This window comes from Chionomys nivalis, chromosome 7, assembly GCF_950005125.1.
Source record: "Chionomys nivalis chromosome 7, mChiNiv1.1, whole genome shotgun sequence".
NCBI lineage: Eukaryota > Metazoa > Chordata > Mammalia > Rodentia > Cricetidae > Chionomys > Chionomys nivalis.
In genome coordinates, this window is record NC_080092.1 from 15,177,891 (window position 1) to 15,193,057 (window position 15,167).

The 15,167-nt window shown below is 46.3% G+C and overlaps 2 protein-coding genes across 2 annotated transcripts in view; both read right to left on the bottom strand.

Annotated features, from left to right (window-relative positions):
- Positions 1–391: 391 nt before the first annotated feature.
- Positions 392–12,266, bottom strand: Bnip1 (BCL2 interacting protein 1). Its single transcript, XM_057776782.1, has 6 exons — positions 12,139–12,266; positions 9,757–9,849; positions 5,928–6,019; positions 3,126–3,227; positions 1,907–2,025; positions 392–984 (listed from the first exon to the last, which is right to left on the bottom strand). The coding sequence occupies exons 1-6, from the start codon at positions 12,220–12,222 to the stop codon at positions 788–790; spliced, it is 687 nt and encodes a 228-aa protein (XP_057632765.1). The 5' UTR covers positions 12,223–12,266; the 3' UTR covers positions 392–787.
- Positions 12,267–12,285: 19 nt separating this feature from the next.
- Positions 12,286–15,167, bottom strand: part of Crebrf (CREB3 regulatory factor) — an 84,638-nt gene continuing 81,756 nt past the window's right edge. Inside the window, exon 11 of the mRNA XM_057776777.1 lies at positions 12,286–12,405. The gene's annotated coding sequence lies outside the window, so the exon portion shown is untranslated. The remainder of the gene's footprint in view (positions 12,406–15,167) is intronic.

Consider the following 15,167-nt stretch of genomic DNA (forward strand, 5'->3'; position numbering starts at 1 on the left):
GTGGATGGAGCGTGAGGATGGGACCCAGGTCATCAGATTTATTGGTAAGTGCCTCTACCAGCTGCACTGTCTCACCCTCAATAAATTAAACAAAAAGTTAATGCATCTGAGTGTTTGCTTGTATGTTTGTAAGCACGCTATGTGATGCCTGGGGCCTATAAGGAGCATCATATCCCCTGGAATTGGAGTTAGAGGTGGTTGTGAATCTCCAAGAGGTACTGGGAATTCGACACTGGTCTTCTAAAAGAGCAGCAAGTGTTCTTTCTGGCCTCAGTAATTCCTTGTTGAATGAATAATCTAAGCTTATGTCCTAGGAATAGGGACACGATGAAGTATGGGCATTTCAAGAGAGATACCTTGTAAAATTAAACATCTATCACTTCATTAAATAAATGAGGTTTATTTGGGAAACAGCCATGAGCTCTCATCACCTTCCCTCCCACAGGCTCCTCTTTCTTCTCTCTACCTGATCTGGCATTTATGCCTTAGGACGCGGAGGGAGGAGGAGCATCAAACCCCAGAGTTGAGATGCTCCCTGTGGCAGCCACCGTGCTTGGGAGCTGAGTAACATGGAGTGCCTCCCCCCCAAAGGCTTCCTTTTCCTCTAGTGCATTCGCCCTTTCCAAGCAGCTTCTTGCAGGAAACTGGAAACTGCTGTGCTTCCTCCGCTGGGTGTACTTAGCACAGCGGAAAACCGCAGGGAAGGAGCAGCCCAGTTTGGCGGCCAGTCCTAGAGAGCCCCGACCCGCAATCAGGAGTATAAAGGGCCATAGCTGGCATCCCTCCCTTACAAAAATGGAAAGAGGCGCTTCTTCAAAATATAGAGCACGGTAGCAAGGAACAGGGCCAGGGCAAGGAAGATGAGAAGTTTGTCCGTCAGTTCGCGGCGGTTGTATTTCGTGATGAGCTTCCGGCCCAGCTGGATGGTCCCCGACATGGATTTAAACTCTTCATTTGCATCTAGGAGAGTCCGTGAAGAGCTGACTGCAACAGAAGGAAAGGGGCCTGATTCAGACTGTGCCACCCAGACAAAGAGGAGCTCAATATGCTGTCTGTCTGTCTGTCAACAAGGCCAGAGCCTGAGTCAGGCGGGTGAATTTATTTTTACTATTGCTAGGTATGTGCATATCTGTGTGGGTATAGGTGCATGACAGTTGACAGCTGCCTGATGTGGGTGTGGTTGGGTCCTCTTCAGGAGCAGTGCTTGCTTTCAACCACTGAGCCATCTCTCCAGCCCCCTTACAGATGTGCTTTTAGATGTGCTGAGCTATTTTCATGGATGATGTCTTGACTAGAGGATGAAGCAAGGGTAGAAATGAAACACAGCCATGATGAAAGCAAGGTGGTAGGTTCGAGAATTTACCAAACCTCGCTGTCTACTTCGGCTGACATGTGAAATCTTGCAAAGAGCAAACTCCTTTCCTGTTTCCCACAACTGAAGGGTCCTAGAAGGACAAATTCTCTACGAAGGAGTCAAGGTGGGAAGACACTTGGCAAGAATGTGCCGGTCTCCAATAGCCTCCTCTGTGGCTTCTGGCTGATACATTTAAAAGAAACTCACAGTAATGGTCTTGCCAGTGGTCCTAATTCCCAAACCTGCCTGGCAATACTAAGACCATGAGCCCATGCTAAAAACCAGATTCCCAGACCTCTTGCAAGCACTGCTGACAGACACCATCTCCAAAGAGGCCGGCCATTTCTGCTTTTCACATGAGCCTAGCAATGCTTCTTCAGGGAGGAATGACGGCACAGGGCGTGTCTAGCACAGCTGAAGGAGAGGAAGAGTAGCATCCCCCCCCAAGACCAGACTGTCTCGTCACGTCCTAAGGCACAGTTTGGGTGGGGAGAGCCAGGGGTCTCCATAGAGGTGCCAGGTGTGCATTCCGGAGCAGCGTCTACTCCTTACCTAGGGTCTGCATGGCCTCCTCACTCTGCTGCACCTGCTGTGACATCATCCTGCTGATCCCCATGAGGCTCTCTGTGATGGTGCTGGATGTCTGCGCCAAACTCTCTTTGGTAGTTTTCCTGAAAGTCCAGAGGAAGAAGCAATAGCAACAAAAGCCGAGCTTGTGAAAAGCACCATTTTCAACCTACCACATTAGTACTTTTTCTGTTTGTGCTTTGAAACAGGGTCTCAAAATGTAGCTCAGCTTGGTCCAGAGGGCAGACTGTCACTGCCTCAGCCCACCCCCCACCCGTGAGTACTAGGATTACAGATATGTACCACACAGACAGCATACATTTCTTCCTTCTTTTTTATTTTTTCAAGAGAAGGTCTCACTATGAAGCCCTGGTTGTCCTGGAACTGGCTCTGTAGACCAGGCTGGACTTGACTCACAGAGATCCACCTGCCTCTGACTCCTGAGTGCTGGAATTAAAGGCGTGCACCACCACCACTGGGTTTGCACGTTTCTGAAACATCAGTCAGTGTGGCTAAGGCTATATGCTGAGCCCACGTCCTCGAGCCCTGCTGGGAGGAATGGAAACCGTACTGCCATCTGTAAGCCAATCTGCACTATGGACCAAGAGACTCAGAAATGCTCACTCATTCCCAGAGAACTTGCTCAAAGGAACCGGACAAAAACCTGCCTCGACGCATCATACGATACTGAAAAGATGGAAATGCAAACACGCCAACAGGACTGGTTAATAACGGACACCATGCATGTGCAGTTAAAAGAAGGGTCTTAAAAACTGTCAGGGAGAACTGGGAGTTAGCTCAGTGGTAGAGTATTTGCCCTTCATGCCTGAGGCCCTAGGTTCAAACCCATTACGACGAACAAACAAACAAACAAAATCCCCAAACCAAAAACCAATTTTAGTCAAATTTATTTGGGACTGGGATGTACTTGGTTGGTGGGGTGCTTGCCTAGTATGCATGAAGCCCTTGGTTGGGTCTCCAGAACCACATAAACTCGGTGTGGAGGTCACACCTGTGAGATCCGAAGTTCAAGGCTATCCTCAGCTACATACAAAGTTTGAGACCAGATTGGGACGTATGAGACCCAGTTCTCAAAAAAAAAAACTTATGTACTACATAAAGTACAAATGTTATGAAAACAAAAAGCCACCTCATATGGTGCTTAGATGTTATGTATCAGAGCCACGGGGACAAAAGAAGATACCTTTGCCTTAAGGAGTCTCCTCCTTGTAGAAGTTCTGCTTTCTCCAGGTTGTCGATGGCAATTTTGCAGGTGAGATTGGCTTTCCGCCATGAGGTCTGGTTGCTGGAAGAAGAAGGGTCACACATGAGGTCTTGGTGGCTCCACCAGGCTGCCCAGCTTAAACAGTGTGACTCAGAGTTCAACCTGGCCTCCCTCCACTTCCTCTTCTTGGTAGCCCTGGTAACTACTTTAGCATAGGTCTTAACATCTTTCCTCTGAACCTCCAGAAGATGTTTCCAGAACATTCTGTCGCTATCCCTCTCCTGCTAGGCAGCTGGGAGACCAGGGACAAGGCACTCTACTAGACACAGACCCACAGTGGCTTTACTGTCTGACAAGTATCTGGGTATTGTCCTCGAGAGCCATGACCTAGCAGTCCTCCTTCATCCCTAGTACTGGAATCACCATTTATCCGCCCGAAGCAGCTGTTAGAGGGGGGGAACCAACATTCCTCCAAGGCTTGCTACTCTTGCTAACTCTTGTCTATTTGAACCAGTTGCAGGCACTACATATATCACAGGGCACCCTGACTGGCATGATTGATTCACAGGGCACCCTGACTGGCATGATCTATTCACATTCTTTACTTGGCAAGCGATGGCTCAAAGGTAAGCAGCATTTGAGATTAGCAATCCACTCTTCACTGACAAACAGAAAAGGCCAACCATCGCCCTCTGACAACCAAAGCCATGCGCTGGAACTCTCACGCAGCCAGTTCAAATCAACTGCGCTAAGCCCTGGACAGAGCCCTTAATCAATAGGGTGGCTTTCTTTAAATTAAAACAAAAATTTATGATTGGGGTGGAGATGCATGCCACAGTACACGCGTGGAGGTCACAGGACAATCTGTGGAGTCGACTTTCTCCTTCCTTTTTTTTTTTTTTTTTTTTTAAAGACAGGGTTTCTCTGTGTAGCCCTGGCTGTCCTGGAACTCACTCTGTAGACCAGGCTGGCCTGAACTCACAGAGATCCACCTGCTTCTGCATCCCAAGTGCTGGGACTACAGGCAATCTTCAGATGGGTTCTCAGATACTACATGCCTACCAGCCCATTCCACACCTGCCATTTCAAATAATCAATTACATCTGCAAGGCCCAGGGGTGCAGAGCTGAGAGCCTGTCTTCAGGGAGCTCACATGTATTAGGGAGGGAAGAAAGCAAGTACTAAACAGAATGATGAACCTGATAACCTGAGAAATATAACTGCTGCTGCACAGTAATTCCATACTTTCTTTCCTCAAACCTTTAATATCACGCCAGGAACAGCCAAGCTTTGAGACCCCACTAAGCTGACGGTGTTTGACAGAACTTACTACTCTGCACGCGTGCACTCCTCGTGAGTTCATGCTTACAATCTGAGAACCCCTGTGGCATAAAAGTCACTGCCAACGGGCCAGGCACACTTGTACCACTCACTCCCATGTCTTGGTCAGTCTCTCTTGCCAGCTGAGCATTCACACAGCTGCCGCCAGAGAGGAAACCGCAAGCATACAACTGCGACAAAGGAAGACCTATGGGAATTCTGATGCAGCAAAGACTACTGAGCAGGCCTTCAACACCATGGGGCTGGGAAACCCCAGCCCTTGCAGTAACAAGGCCCTTTGGGTTATAGCACAAAAGTCCAACCTGGAGGGAGAAACAGTGATTCATGTTCCCAGACATTGTTAAAAAAAAAAAGTTATAGTCCCTAATTAAGAGACTAAGAAACGGCTTTATGATCAAAGATTAGCACACAGCTGCAGTGTCACCAAAATCTCAATTCCAACATAAACTCACATTTCTGTGCATCATTCATTTCAATAATGCCACACTGGAAGCTATATTTTGGTCTATCTTGAGTATGTTCATTTTCAGTGAGTTTTCCTCATACCAATTATTCTTGAATAATCAAGTTTTTAGAAGTTTAATTTTTATTATTTTAATCGTGTGTGTGTGTGTGTGTGTGTGTGTGTGTGTGTGCGCGCACATAACTGCCTACTGAGGTGAGGGGCATCAGAACCCACTGGAGGTGGAGTTATGGGCAGCTGGAGCCGTCTGGCGTGGGTGCTAGGAATTGAACTTGGATCCTCTAGAAGAGCAGTAGACATCTGAAACTGCTGAGCCATCTCTCTAGCCTCCAAAAGTAATTACATTTCTGTTTTCAAATATACAAAAGGTGGGCTTGGGGTGTGGTTCCATTGGTGCGGTGCTTGCCCTAGCATGTACAAAACCCTGGCTTTGATTCTCAGCACCACATAAATATGTGGGGAGCCATGCCTGTATCCCCAGCACCTGGGAAGTAGGAACAAGGGGATCATCCAAGGTCATCTTTAGCTACATGTTGAGTTTGAGGACAACCTGAATACAATAGACCCTGTCTCAAAAAATAAAAGACAGAACCAGGGCCATCGAGTTGGCTCGGAAGGCAGAGGTGCGTGTCTGCAGGCCTGACAAATGGCTGGAAAGAACCGACTCCACACACAGCTCCCACACCCACAGTATTTTAAAATACATGAATATATACAGTGCAGTGTGAGGCCAACTCTGCAAACATATCAACACTGTGAGCACTATGCACACAGCTCCAAATGTCCGTGCAGACTCCACTTATCCCCTTAGCTCCTCAGACTCTCGGTTTGAGACTGACTGAGCTAGAGAACTTTCAGCCTGTGTGTTAATGATACCACTACATCACCATTAAGCTGGGCTTATTAGATAAACACATGGACAAGCTTCACAGTCAGCATGCGACCCAGCAGAGGTGGTTGTAGGCTACCCCACCTACCTGAGCATCTGCTTTTTGTGGTTCTCCACTTCCTGAAGTAGAAGCTGCTTCTCCGACTCCTTGTCTTGTTCCCTTGCTGATTGCTCAAGCTCCTTGGAGGGGAAAACAGCTGTTAGCCAGAGTGCTTCTGTTTCCAATAGAGACACACAAAAAGAACTAAGTATCTTTTACAACAGACACTTGGGAGTGGGAGGGAGCATGTCTAAAACAATCAAATATCCTTTTAAACATATAGGCAAATCCTCAAGAAAGAGAAGATAAAATTGGCAGCTCAAAGGTGAACAGGAAGCAGGGTGCTGGTGTGGCCAGCTCTAGAAAGGCTGCCGTCGCTGGAGCAGGGGTTGCCACTTCCACAACCTTGACACTGCCTGAACTAAAGGGAAAAACCAGACATAACAAAACAAGAGGCCACTGATCCCAACGCAATACCAGAAGGGTACCACACTATCTGTGTTTCCAAACACTGCCCATTTCTGTACCTACTCCCACAGAGCTTTGAGGGTTTCAACTTATTGTGAACATAACACTGACGCCTAAGGCCACCTGAGGCTGAAGCTGAACTGAAATTGTCACAAACTCAGGACTCACAGAAGCTTCCAGCAGCTGTAAAACAGTCTGGGACATCTACTCATCAGTAGAGCTGGTGGACACTTGTCTGGTTTATTTTATTTTGGTTGTGAAGTGAATGGCAGGGGGTACACTATGAACTTTGGGTAGGGGGATGATTTATCTTTCCTGAGTGATTCGAGAACTGCACAAAAGAGAAATTAACATAAACAGTGTCCCCAGACTTGTGATAATTCCTGGAGACTGAGAGATATGCCCTTGACCAGGCTGCAGAGGCTCCAGGAAAGGCATACAGAAGATAAGCACACATGATTCAGAATACCAAATACCAAGGAAAGAGTCTGGTGTGGGAAGTTCTTCTGTATATGTGTTGCTTTTATTGGTAAATGAATAAAGAAGCTGCTTTTGACCAATGGCTTAACAGAATATAGCCAGGCTGGAAAAGATATATAGAGAGTAGGCAGAGTCAGGGAGGTGCCACGTAGCCGCCAGCGGAGGAGACATACCAAAACTTTGCTGGTAGGCCACAACCTCGTGGTGATGCACAGCTTAATGGAGATGGGTTAGTTTAGGATATTAAGAGCTAGCTAAAAATATGCGTAAGCTTTGGCCAAACAGTACTGCAAATAATATAGTTTCTGTGTGACCATTTTGGGTCTGAGTGGCTGGGAATGAACGAGCAGCCTCCCCCAACAAGAGTCTACCACGAGCAAGGGAGAGCAGACATGGTCAACAGCATCAGACCAGGGACTCGAGCGGCAGGGGCTGTCACACACACTGTAAAGGAGCCTCAGGTCCCAGCTTTAATTTACAAATCACAAGTTCCACTTTCAAGCAAGCCATAGGGCTAAAACATCAACATGTTAGTTTACCTAGAGAACAATCTACTCATTCCTATATACATTTGCATATGCTGGTTTGAAACAAGCATGTGTATCTCTGTATCATTTCAAGAGCTCAGAAAGTACTTCTGAAAGTTTATTCTGCCCACCCCCCCATACTGCTAAAGAAGAAAAAAGAATAATTGACTGTGAATTGAAAAAAGTGTAACTGGGCGTGGTGGGGCACGCCTTTAATCCCAGTACTTGGGGCAGAGGCAGCTGGATTTCAGTGAGTTTGAGGCCAGGCTGGTCTACATAGTGACTTTCAGTACAGACAGAGCTTCATAGCAAGACCCTGTCTCAAGGGGAAAAAATGGGGAGAAGTGCAAATGCTACCAGTAATGAGACGTAATTTTATTTGTCCTGTGTTCTATTTTTTGCTACACTGATCTCAGTGAAGAATGGGTGAACAGGAAGAAGGGAGACAGAAAGAAGGAGAAATGCACAATTTCCTTAGAAGAGGCTGCTTGGAAGTTGTCACCTGATATCTCCGGAGAGATGAAAGGTGCACTGTTATTCTTCAATTCCAGCTGAAGAAACACAAACACAAAGATGGACATCTGCACACAGCCACGCCAATACCAACTGTGCAGGAACTAGCATATTCAGAAGACACAGGCCAGTTCTCCTCTGCTCACAGGCACCCTTATTGAAATACATAAAAGGGACATACACTCGAGTGCTTTTGTGTTTTCAGGAATATCCAGAGCATGCAAAAGCTGAGGAAATGCAGATAAGAGCTAGGATGGGGCTAGTCACTCGCTGGCCTACCACCTTGCTAGATGCCGTCTATGCTTAAGGAGAGGCTGTAACCAGCGGTAAGAGCATAACAAATATGTAAATGTATTGATAAGGATAATTACTTAAAATTAGAGAAGGAAATAAACACCAGGTAAACATGCAGGTACTTATACAACAGTAGTAGTTAAGAATTGGAGAGTTGAAGAAAGACATTAAGAAAACAGATCAGCTCTAAGAATCAAAACATGGAAGCGGTCCAAATGAATGCCTGTCGGTAGAGAAATGGTTAGAAGAGAACTACAACTTTATAAAAAGGCAGGGAGACTGTTCAAGAGAAGGTAGGTCATCCAGACACAGGGGGGCTTGGAGACTCAATGCTGTGGCATGTCCATTCCCAGAAGGGGAAACAGTGAAAAAAATATCTGTAATCTTGGGGAAGACAAACTCTGAGAAGACATGAGAGTAATGAATCAGTGCATTTGAAAGAGGCACAGAGAACAGAGGACATTAGCAAGACACATAACCGAGACTAACAGCTGTGGATACACACACGCACACACACACACATAACACACAAGAAGCAATATTTTTCAAAAGTTCAGATGGAGGAAGCAGTGCTGGAGATGGCGATCACCTAGGTACAGCCACAGTGCTGAAATTCTAAAGTCATCTCCAAAGGCAGGAATCACCTGCCCTGGAAACCCCTTCAGGAAGGAAACAAGAAGCCCTCTCAAGCTGTCAACCTGCTGACTTCCCAGTGGCTCTGCAAGAGACTTCTATCTGCTAAACAACTCAAGAGCTGAAGAACAGCTTTGGGACAAGGTCATTTACCACGTGCAGCAAAACCAGGGGGTCCTCAAACTAGGCCCTCTGAATGTAGTTGTGTGGCTTAGGCAGTCTGTGGGACCACTGGCAGTGAGACCAGGATTTATCCCTACTGCTTGAGTTGGGTTTTTGGAGCCTATTCTCTATGGTGGAATACCTTGCTCAGCCTAGATGAAGGGGGGAGGGCTTGGTCCCATCTCAAAGTGATCTGCCAGACATTTACTCCACATGGGGAAACCTCACCCTCCTTAAGGACTGGCTGGGAGGTGGAGCGGGGTGGGGGGGGGTGAGGGGAGCAGGAGGAGGGGAAGGAGTGGAAACTGGGCTTGGTATGTAAAATGAGCAAAGATTGTTTTAAAAAAATACATAAATAAACAGAAAAAAACCAAAAACCAGGTGGTCCTAGCCCCACCCAGATTCCTAGCGGCCTTCCCGAGGGCACAGCAGTGGACGGCTCTGCTACTCACAGGTCCCTTCCCACTCTCTTGTGTTCTGAGACAGCACGCGCACACCATAGGGAAAGTCAGGTGTGATGAGCACAAGATGGAAGCTGTGACTCCAGAAACTGCAAGGTAGTGACTGTGAAAATGGCAGCACGGAGAACACCCAGGACATGTTGGCGACAGACTCAGGCAGGGAACTGGTGCATAGGCTCCAATCTTTGATAGTCCAGTCACCCTAATGTAATAATGTTTACTACTATCTCCATGTGGCATGTGAGGAACCTGGTCAACTCTCACACAAAGGCTATCCGAGGTCTGAGCTCTCACCCCAATACCCGCCCTTAGTGAAGAGCGGTGTGGAGCCTCACTTACCTGTATCCTGTGTCGTAGCTGTTGAAACTTTTCCTTCACCTTAGTATTCAGTTCAGTGAGCTTACTTAAGGGTCCAGGACAATCTCGAATATCCTAGAAGACAACGGAGAGATGAGGGGCCTTTCTCCGGGAATGACTTGCACAGGGGAAAGCTGATTTAGCCCACAGCTAAGGTTGGCCTAGCTCCACCTTGTCTTGCTCACTGCTGCTCTCCTCTGCACAAAAACAAAAACATCATTTTCAGTCTCCTCATCCCTCTTAAGATTAACACTGAACAGAATACACAAAAGCAGGCTGGATGTGCAGTTCAATGGTACAGCATTTGCACAACATGCTTGAGGCCCTGGGTTCCATCGCCAGCAAGACACACACATACACACATGATATGTATTATGTGTGTAGAAAAATAAGTAGCTAGCTAAACTCAACCTTGACTTAAAAGTTTAGCAAAGTGTTATCCAGACACCATGAAAGTCTTAAGCGGCTTACATGTTCAACAAGAATGGGCATCTAAGAGATACTGTGACTTCAGATCCTTCAACTCTAAAAGTCAAGGGCCGAAATCCCTGGTAACACGTAACAAAATTAACTTAGTCTGATTTTACAAGCCTTCTATCTGTTACAAGTCATAATGACATGCACAAGGGATTTGATATACTGAGGATTTGCTTCTGGAAAGAAATCTAGACTTTTAGAGCCAAGATTTAGAGCAGGCTCTAGTATTAGGCTACTATGTTCAAATCCTGCAACGTATTAGCGCAATCTCGAAAAACCAAAGTCCTCTGTGCCTCCAATTCTTCATCTAACCTACCTCAAAGTCATGTTTCCCAGCATAAAATGCTTAGCAGAAGAGCTGGGAGACTGTAAGAATGCAATGTATGGTAACCACAAAACCCCCAACAGATCTAGCGAACCGGAGAATACAAAAAATTTTCTTTTTTTTAAATTTTGGATGTAGTCTTTTTGTTTTTGAGGCAGGATCACTCTATGTAGCCCAAGTTTGCCTCAAATGCATGATTTTCCTACCTCTGCTTTCTAAGTGCTGACACCAACACACTAGCCAGTTTGTTTCCTGTATGTATATGAACTTATTGTTGCATTCTGAGGACTGAAACCAGGGCCCTGAGCATGGCTAAACTTTAACTCTACACTGAGCTACGCTACCCCGGCCCCTAGTAATTTCATTTGTATAAACCCAATCTTGTTTATTTTTCTACAACTGGGCCAGACATTTTGCGGTTTACACATCCCAGGAGTGACGTTGGAGACTTTAAAGTTTGCATCAAGTTTCTTCACTTACGCTCCAATTTACTCACACAACCACACTTCCACGTGACACAGGATAAACAGCCACTGTGGTCCGGTGTGCATCTGGCTTGTCAGTGAGCACTACCCCCCTCCCCTGCCCCTTTTCCACATGGGGCTCATGTATCCCCGCAACCACAGCCCACTTATGCAGCACTGGGGATGGAACCCAGACAAGCTAGGCAAGCATTCACCAGCAGAGACACACCCCATCCTCTCTTCCCTTGCTGTCACAGATTGTGTTCTCAGTCTCTTGAGGTTTTGGGGGTTTGTTTGTTTGTTTGTTTTCTAAACTCGGGAGCCATTTCTACATTCCCTACTCTTGCCTATGTTAATTTTCTTTTTTTTCTTTGCTGTTGTGAGGTTTTTTTTGTTTGTTTTCAAGACAGGGTTTCTCTGTTGCTTTGGGGCCTATCCTGGAACTCTAGATCAGATTGGCCTCAAACAGAGATCCCCTTGTCTCTGCCTTCTGAGTGATGGGATTAAAGCCTTGTGCCACCATCGCCTGGCTCTCATGTAAACTTTCTTGCACTTCTGTCTCTACTTACACCTGCTTCTAGACAAGTGCCTCACTTCTCCGTCGGCTGAACCGGGTGTGGAAGATCTAAAATGCCTTTCCCAGGCTGGTTTTCCCTGTCCAGTCGGCACTACCTGCCTTCTGACCCAGGCCTTGCCACTCTCTGATTTTTTTCATTAAAAAAAATACCCACGGTCCAGGTTCCCTGAGCTTCGTCCGGTGACTGCCATGTCAGGTGGCCCTGGGTACCCTCCGTGCCCCTAACACAGGGAAGAGTACGAGCCGGTAGGGGAGGTGGCAGGGCGGGGCTACCGACGAGACAGGAACAGGCTAGCCCCAACCTTTGCTGTAAAGTCAGGGGGCAGGAGAGGGGCGTGGGGATAGCTGAGAGGCGGGCGAACCAACTGTGTGCACAAGAAAAGCGCTTAAGGTCGGCGATCCCGGAGACCCGACCGAATGGCGCCCGAGGGCCGCCTGCCTGGGAAGCTGGGCAGGCGCGAAGATTTTGGAAAACGCCAAGGCGGCTAGTGAGAGCCCGGAGGGGGCCTAAGAATTTGTACCTGGATAAGCGCCTTCACCTCCAGGTCGAATTTGACAATCTCCTGGTTACAGATCCGGACGTGGACATCCTGGGGAGCCGCCATGTTGGAGGCCTGGCTATGGCGAGCGGCGGCGGCCAAACTTGAGCGCGCTCGCGTGGCGCCGGCCCGCCTTCCGTACTTCTGAATGTGGTGCCTGGAGACGCGGTACAGAGCAAACAAGGTCGCCAGCCCAGACCTGGGATTTTCCTTGACACGCGGAACACTCACAGCCTCTATGGTCGGCTCCTACTAAACGGAAAAGTGAAAATGACTATGAAGAACCGTAGGGTTGGAGGACACAGCTCATTTGGTGATGGGCTTGTCTGGCATAACGCATAGCCTTGGGGTTCTGACCCCACTACTAGAGAAACAACAAAAAATCCGCTCAACAGTGGTCACTTTCCATCTTTCAGGCACCAGCTATTATAGTGACTTTTTGCATAGGAACAAAAAAGTACCGAATAGGATGCCACCAAAGCTGCATTTCTTCTTTAAAATTTAGAACAAAATTACTCTATTAAGTATGAATTATGGCGTTAAGACACAATAAAATTTGTAAAGGGGTAGAATTCAATGCAGGTCACTGGGGCACCTCCATCAGTACAGGGCTTTCTCATATACAGAACTACATTGCCTTACGTGTTTCTATGGCTCTGATGCTGCCCTTTGTGTAGAATTAGATTACAAGCATCGCAGGAACGGTTCTCATTGTGTCGTGTGGTTTTGATAGAAACAGTATCAGTGCTACTCATAGAAGGGTAGCACTTTTTAGAAGTACTATTTAATTATTATTTCTTAGTAATAATACTTTCCCTTCCCTTTTCCCGGCCCTCAGGGACTCTCCAGGCCTTGGGATATGGGGGTTCCCTCTTTTTAAAATGTTTTTCTCAAACTTCACACATAGCCCCTTAGTCAGTCTCCACAGTTGCCTGCGTTCCTACGGCAGTTTGCACCACTTCCGAAAAGGTGCACCTCACTGCAAGTAACAAAGGCCTGGACTCCAGGCGTGCACATCACCAACCCCGCTCCAGTTTTCTCAGAGGCTAACGTGATCATCAGTAACATCATTCCTAAGGTTGCCTAGAGGGTGAAATGAGGTAGTACATGAAGCCTTAGGTTACGTGGTATTGAACCCAATGCCTAGTTGCTATTCGTGTATTCCCAAGCAACATTCTGGAGTACGGAAGCGCAGGCATTTTCTACTCGGTGCTTTGCCTGCATAATCACACTCATTAGTGTGGCGACAGGAAGTGGGAAGAGGAGGACAGAACAAATGGAATAGGTGGATATATGTGTTTTATCTTGGCTTTTCAGAGGCAGGGTTTCAGATAGGCCACGCTGGTTTCCGGCTGCCTGTGTAGACAAGGACAGCCTTGAACTCCTGGTCTTCTTGCCTCAAACTCCCAAGTACTAGAATTACAGGTGTTCAGCGTGAAGCTGTCAGACATACATTTTAACTTCACACAAGCTTTCATAATTCTTTTCTCTCTGGGTATGGTGGCGGACACCTTTATCCCAGCAGATAATGAGAACATAGTCAGTTCCAGGCTAGCCAGGACTAAACAAAATAGGAAAAAATAAATAAATCTCTTCATAGTGGTTTTATCAGCTTAAGTTGCTTCAGCAAAATAGAAGAAATGCCCATTTCTTTTAGCCCACTAGCATGGAGAGCTGACATTGGGAATCTTACCATTCAGTGTTTCTTTTTTTTTTCTTTTCTTTCTTTTTTTTTTTTTTGGTTTTTCAAAACAAGGTTTCTTTGTAGCGTCCTGGAACTAGCTCTTGTAGACCAGGCTGGCCTCAAACTCACAGAGATCTGCCTGCCTCTGCCTCCTGAGTGCTGGGATTAAAGGCGTGCGCCACCACCGCCCGGCCCCATTCAGTGTTTCTTAAAAGGCCTTTATCTTGCATCCCTCATAATGAACGAGACCGACAATGTCTCGAATGTCTCAAAGCTATCATATCCGTTTTGTGCACTTTCCTGCTGTATTTGTTTCCAGGAGCCCTCTCTGTTATTAGTATTCTCATTGTAAAACTTGCAGAATCCTGACTTTGTCTATGGCACCTTTTTATCTCAAAGATGATTTAAAATTCCAGTTTCACATTGGTGGATCTTTATTTATGACTCCTGGACTTGAGTCTATGTTAAAATAAAAAAATCCTTCCCACTCCCCTAGGATTTAAGATTGTACATATTTCCTTCTGGTGCTTATGGGTTTTTTGTTTTTGCTTTTTTAAAAAAAAAACTGTATCTTTGCCCATTTTGAAGTACATATTGGCTCATAGTGTGAGATGCAGAACCAACTTGACATTGTCTAGGTTTCTCGGAGGCTCCAATACTAGAGAAGGGCCCAACTTGTTTATTTTACCTTGGTTCTGGATGCCACAGTGACCATGCTACTGTTTTCATCTATTTGTGTCTATTTCTAAATTCACTATTCTAATCTCCTTGCCTGTCCATTCATGCACTCAATGGCAATTTTTATAGTCTTCTACAATAGGATTAAAATACTTGATTTATCCTCTCCCCACCCCAACATGTTTCAGCTATTTTCTTCTCACAACTTAACATCCCCTTGGTTTATTTTGTTAAGATGGTATCACATTTTTAGCATGACTCAGCACCAGTAGCTTTCCGCTGACAGGCCCTTTTCTGGAGCCTGGTGTATATTCTCATTCATTCAAGTTTCTTCTGCGCTTTTCGCTGTAAACTCTTCTTTCAATTCTGTATATTTTTGTTTTTTATTCTAAGCACCATTTTAGGATTAAAAATGTTTAAAGAAACAGATTGACATTCAAATCACTGTTGTGTTCCGAGTAAAGTTCTCCATTTAGGACACTGGAGGACCCCAAAGGCAGTACTGGACCGATTTTTAGCCTTTGGACCCTCACGTATCTATCATCCTTGCTGAAAATTCCTACACAATCGGCAGCCTGCAGCAACCAGAGCAGGCAGCTTTCCATGTCTCTACTCTCCAACAAGACAACCCAACCCTGGCCCCTGGCTA

What these genes read in the sequence shown, in the direction of transcription:
- Bnip1 (XM_057776782.1), bottom strand. Translation starts at nt 12,222, where the DNA reads ATGGCGGCTCCCCAGGATGTCCACGTCCGGATCTGTAACCAGGAGATT. An exon ending in CACAAAAAGCAGATGCTCAG is followed by an intron (nt 3,228 to 5,927) that starts GTAGGTGGGGTA and finishes TTCTTCTTCCAG; the next exon opens with CAACCAGACCTCATGGCGGA. An exon ending in GGAGACTCCTTAAGGCAAAG is followed by an intron (nt 2,026 to 3,125) that starts GTATCTTCTTTT and finishes CTGGACTTTCAG; the next exon opens with GAAAACTACCAAAGAGAGTT.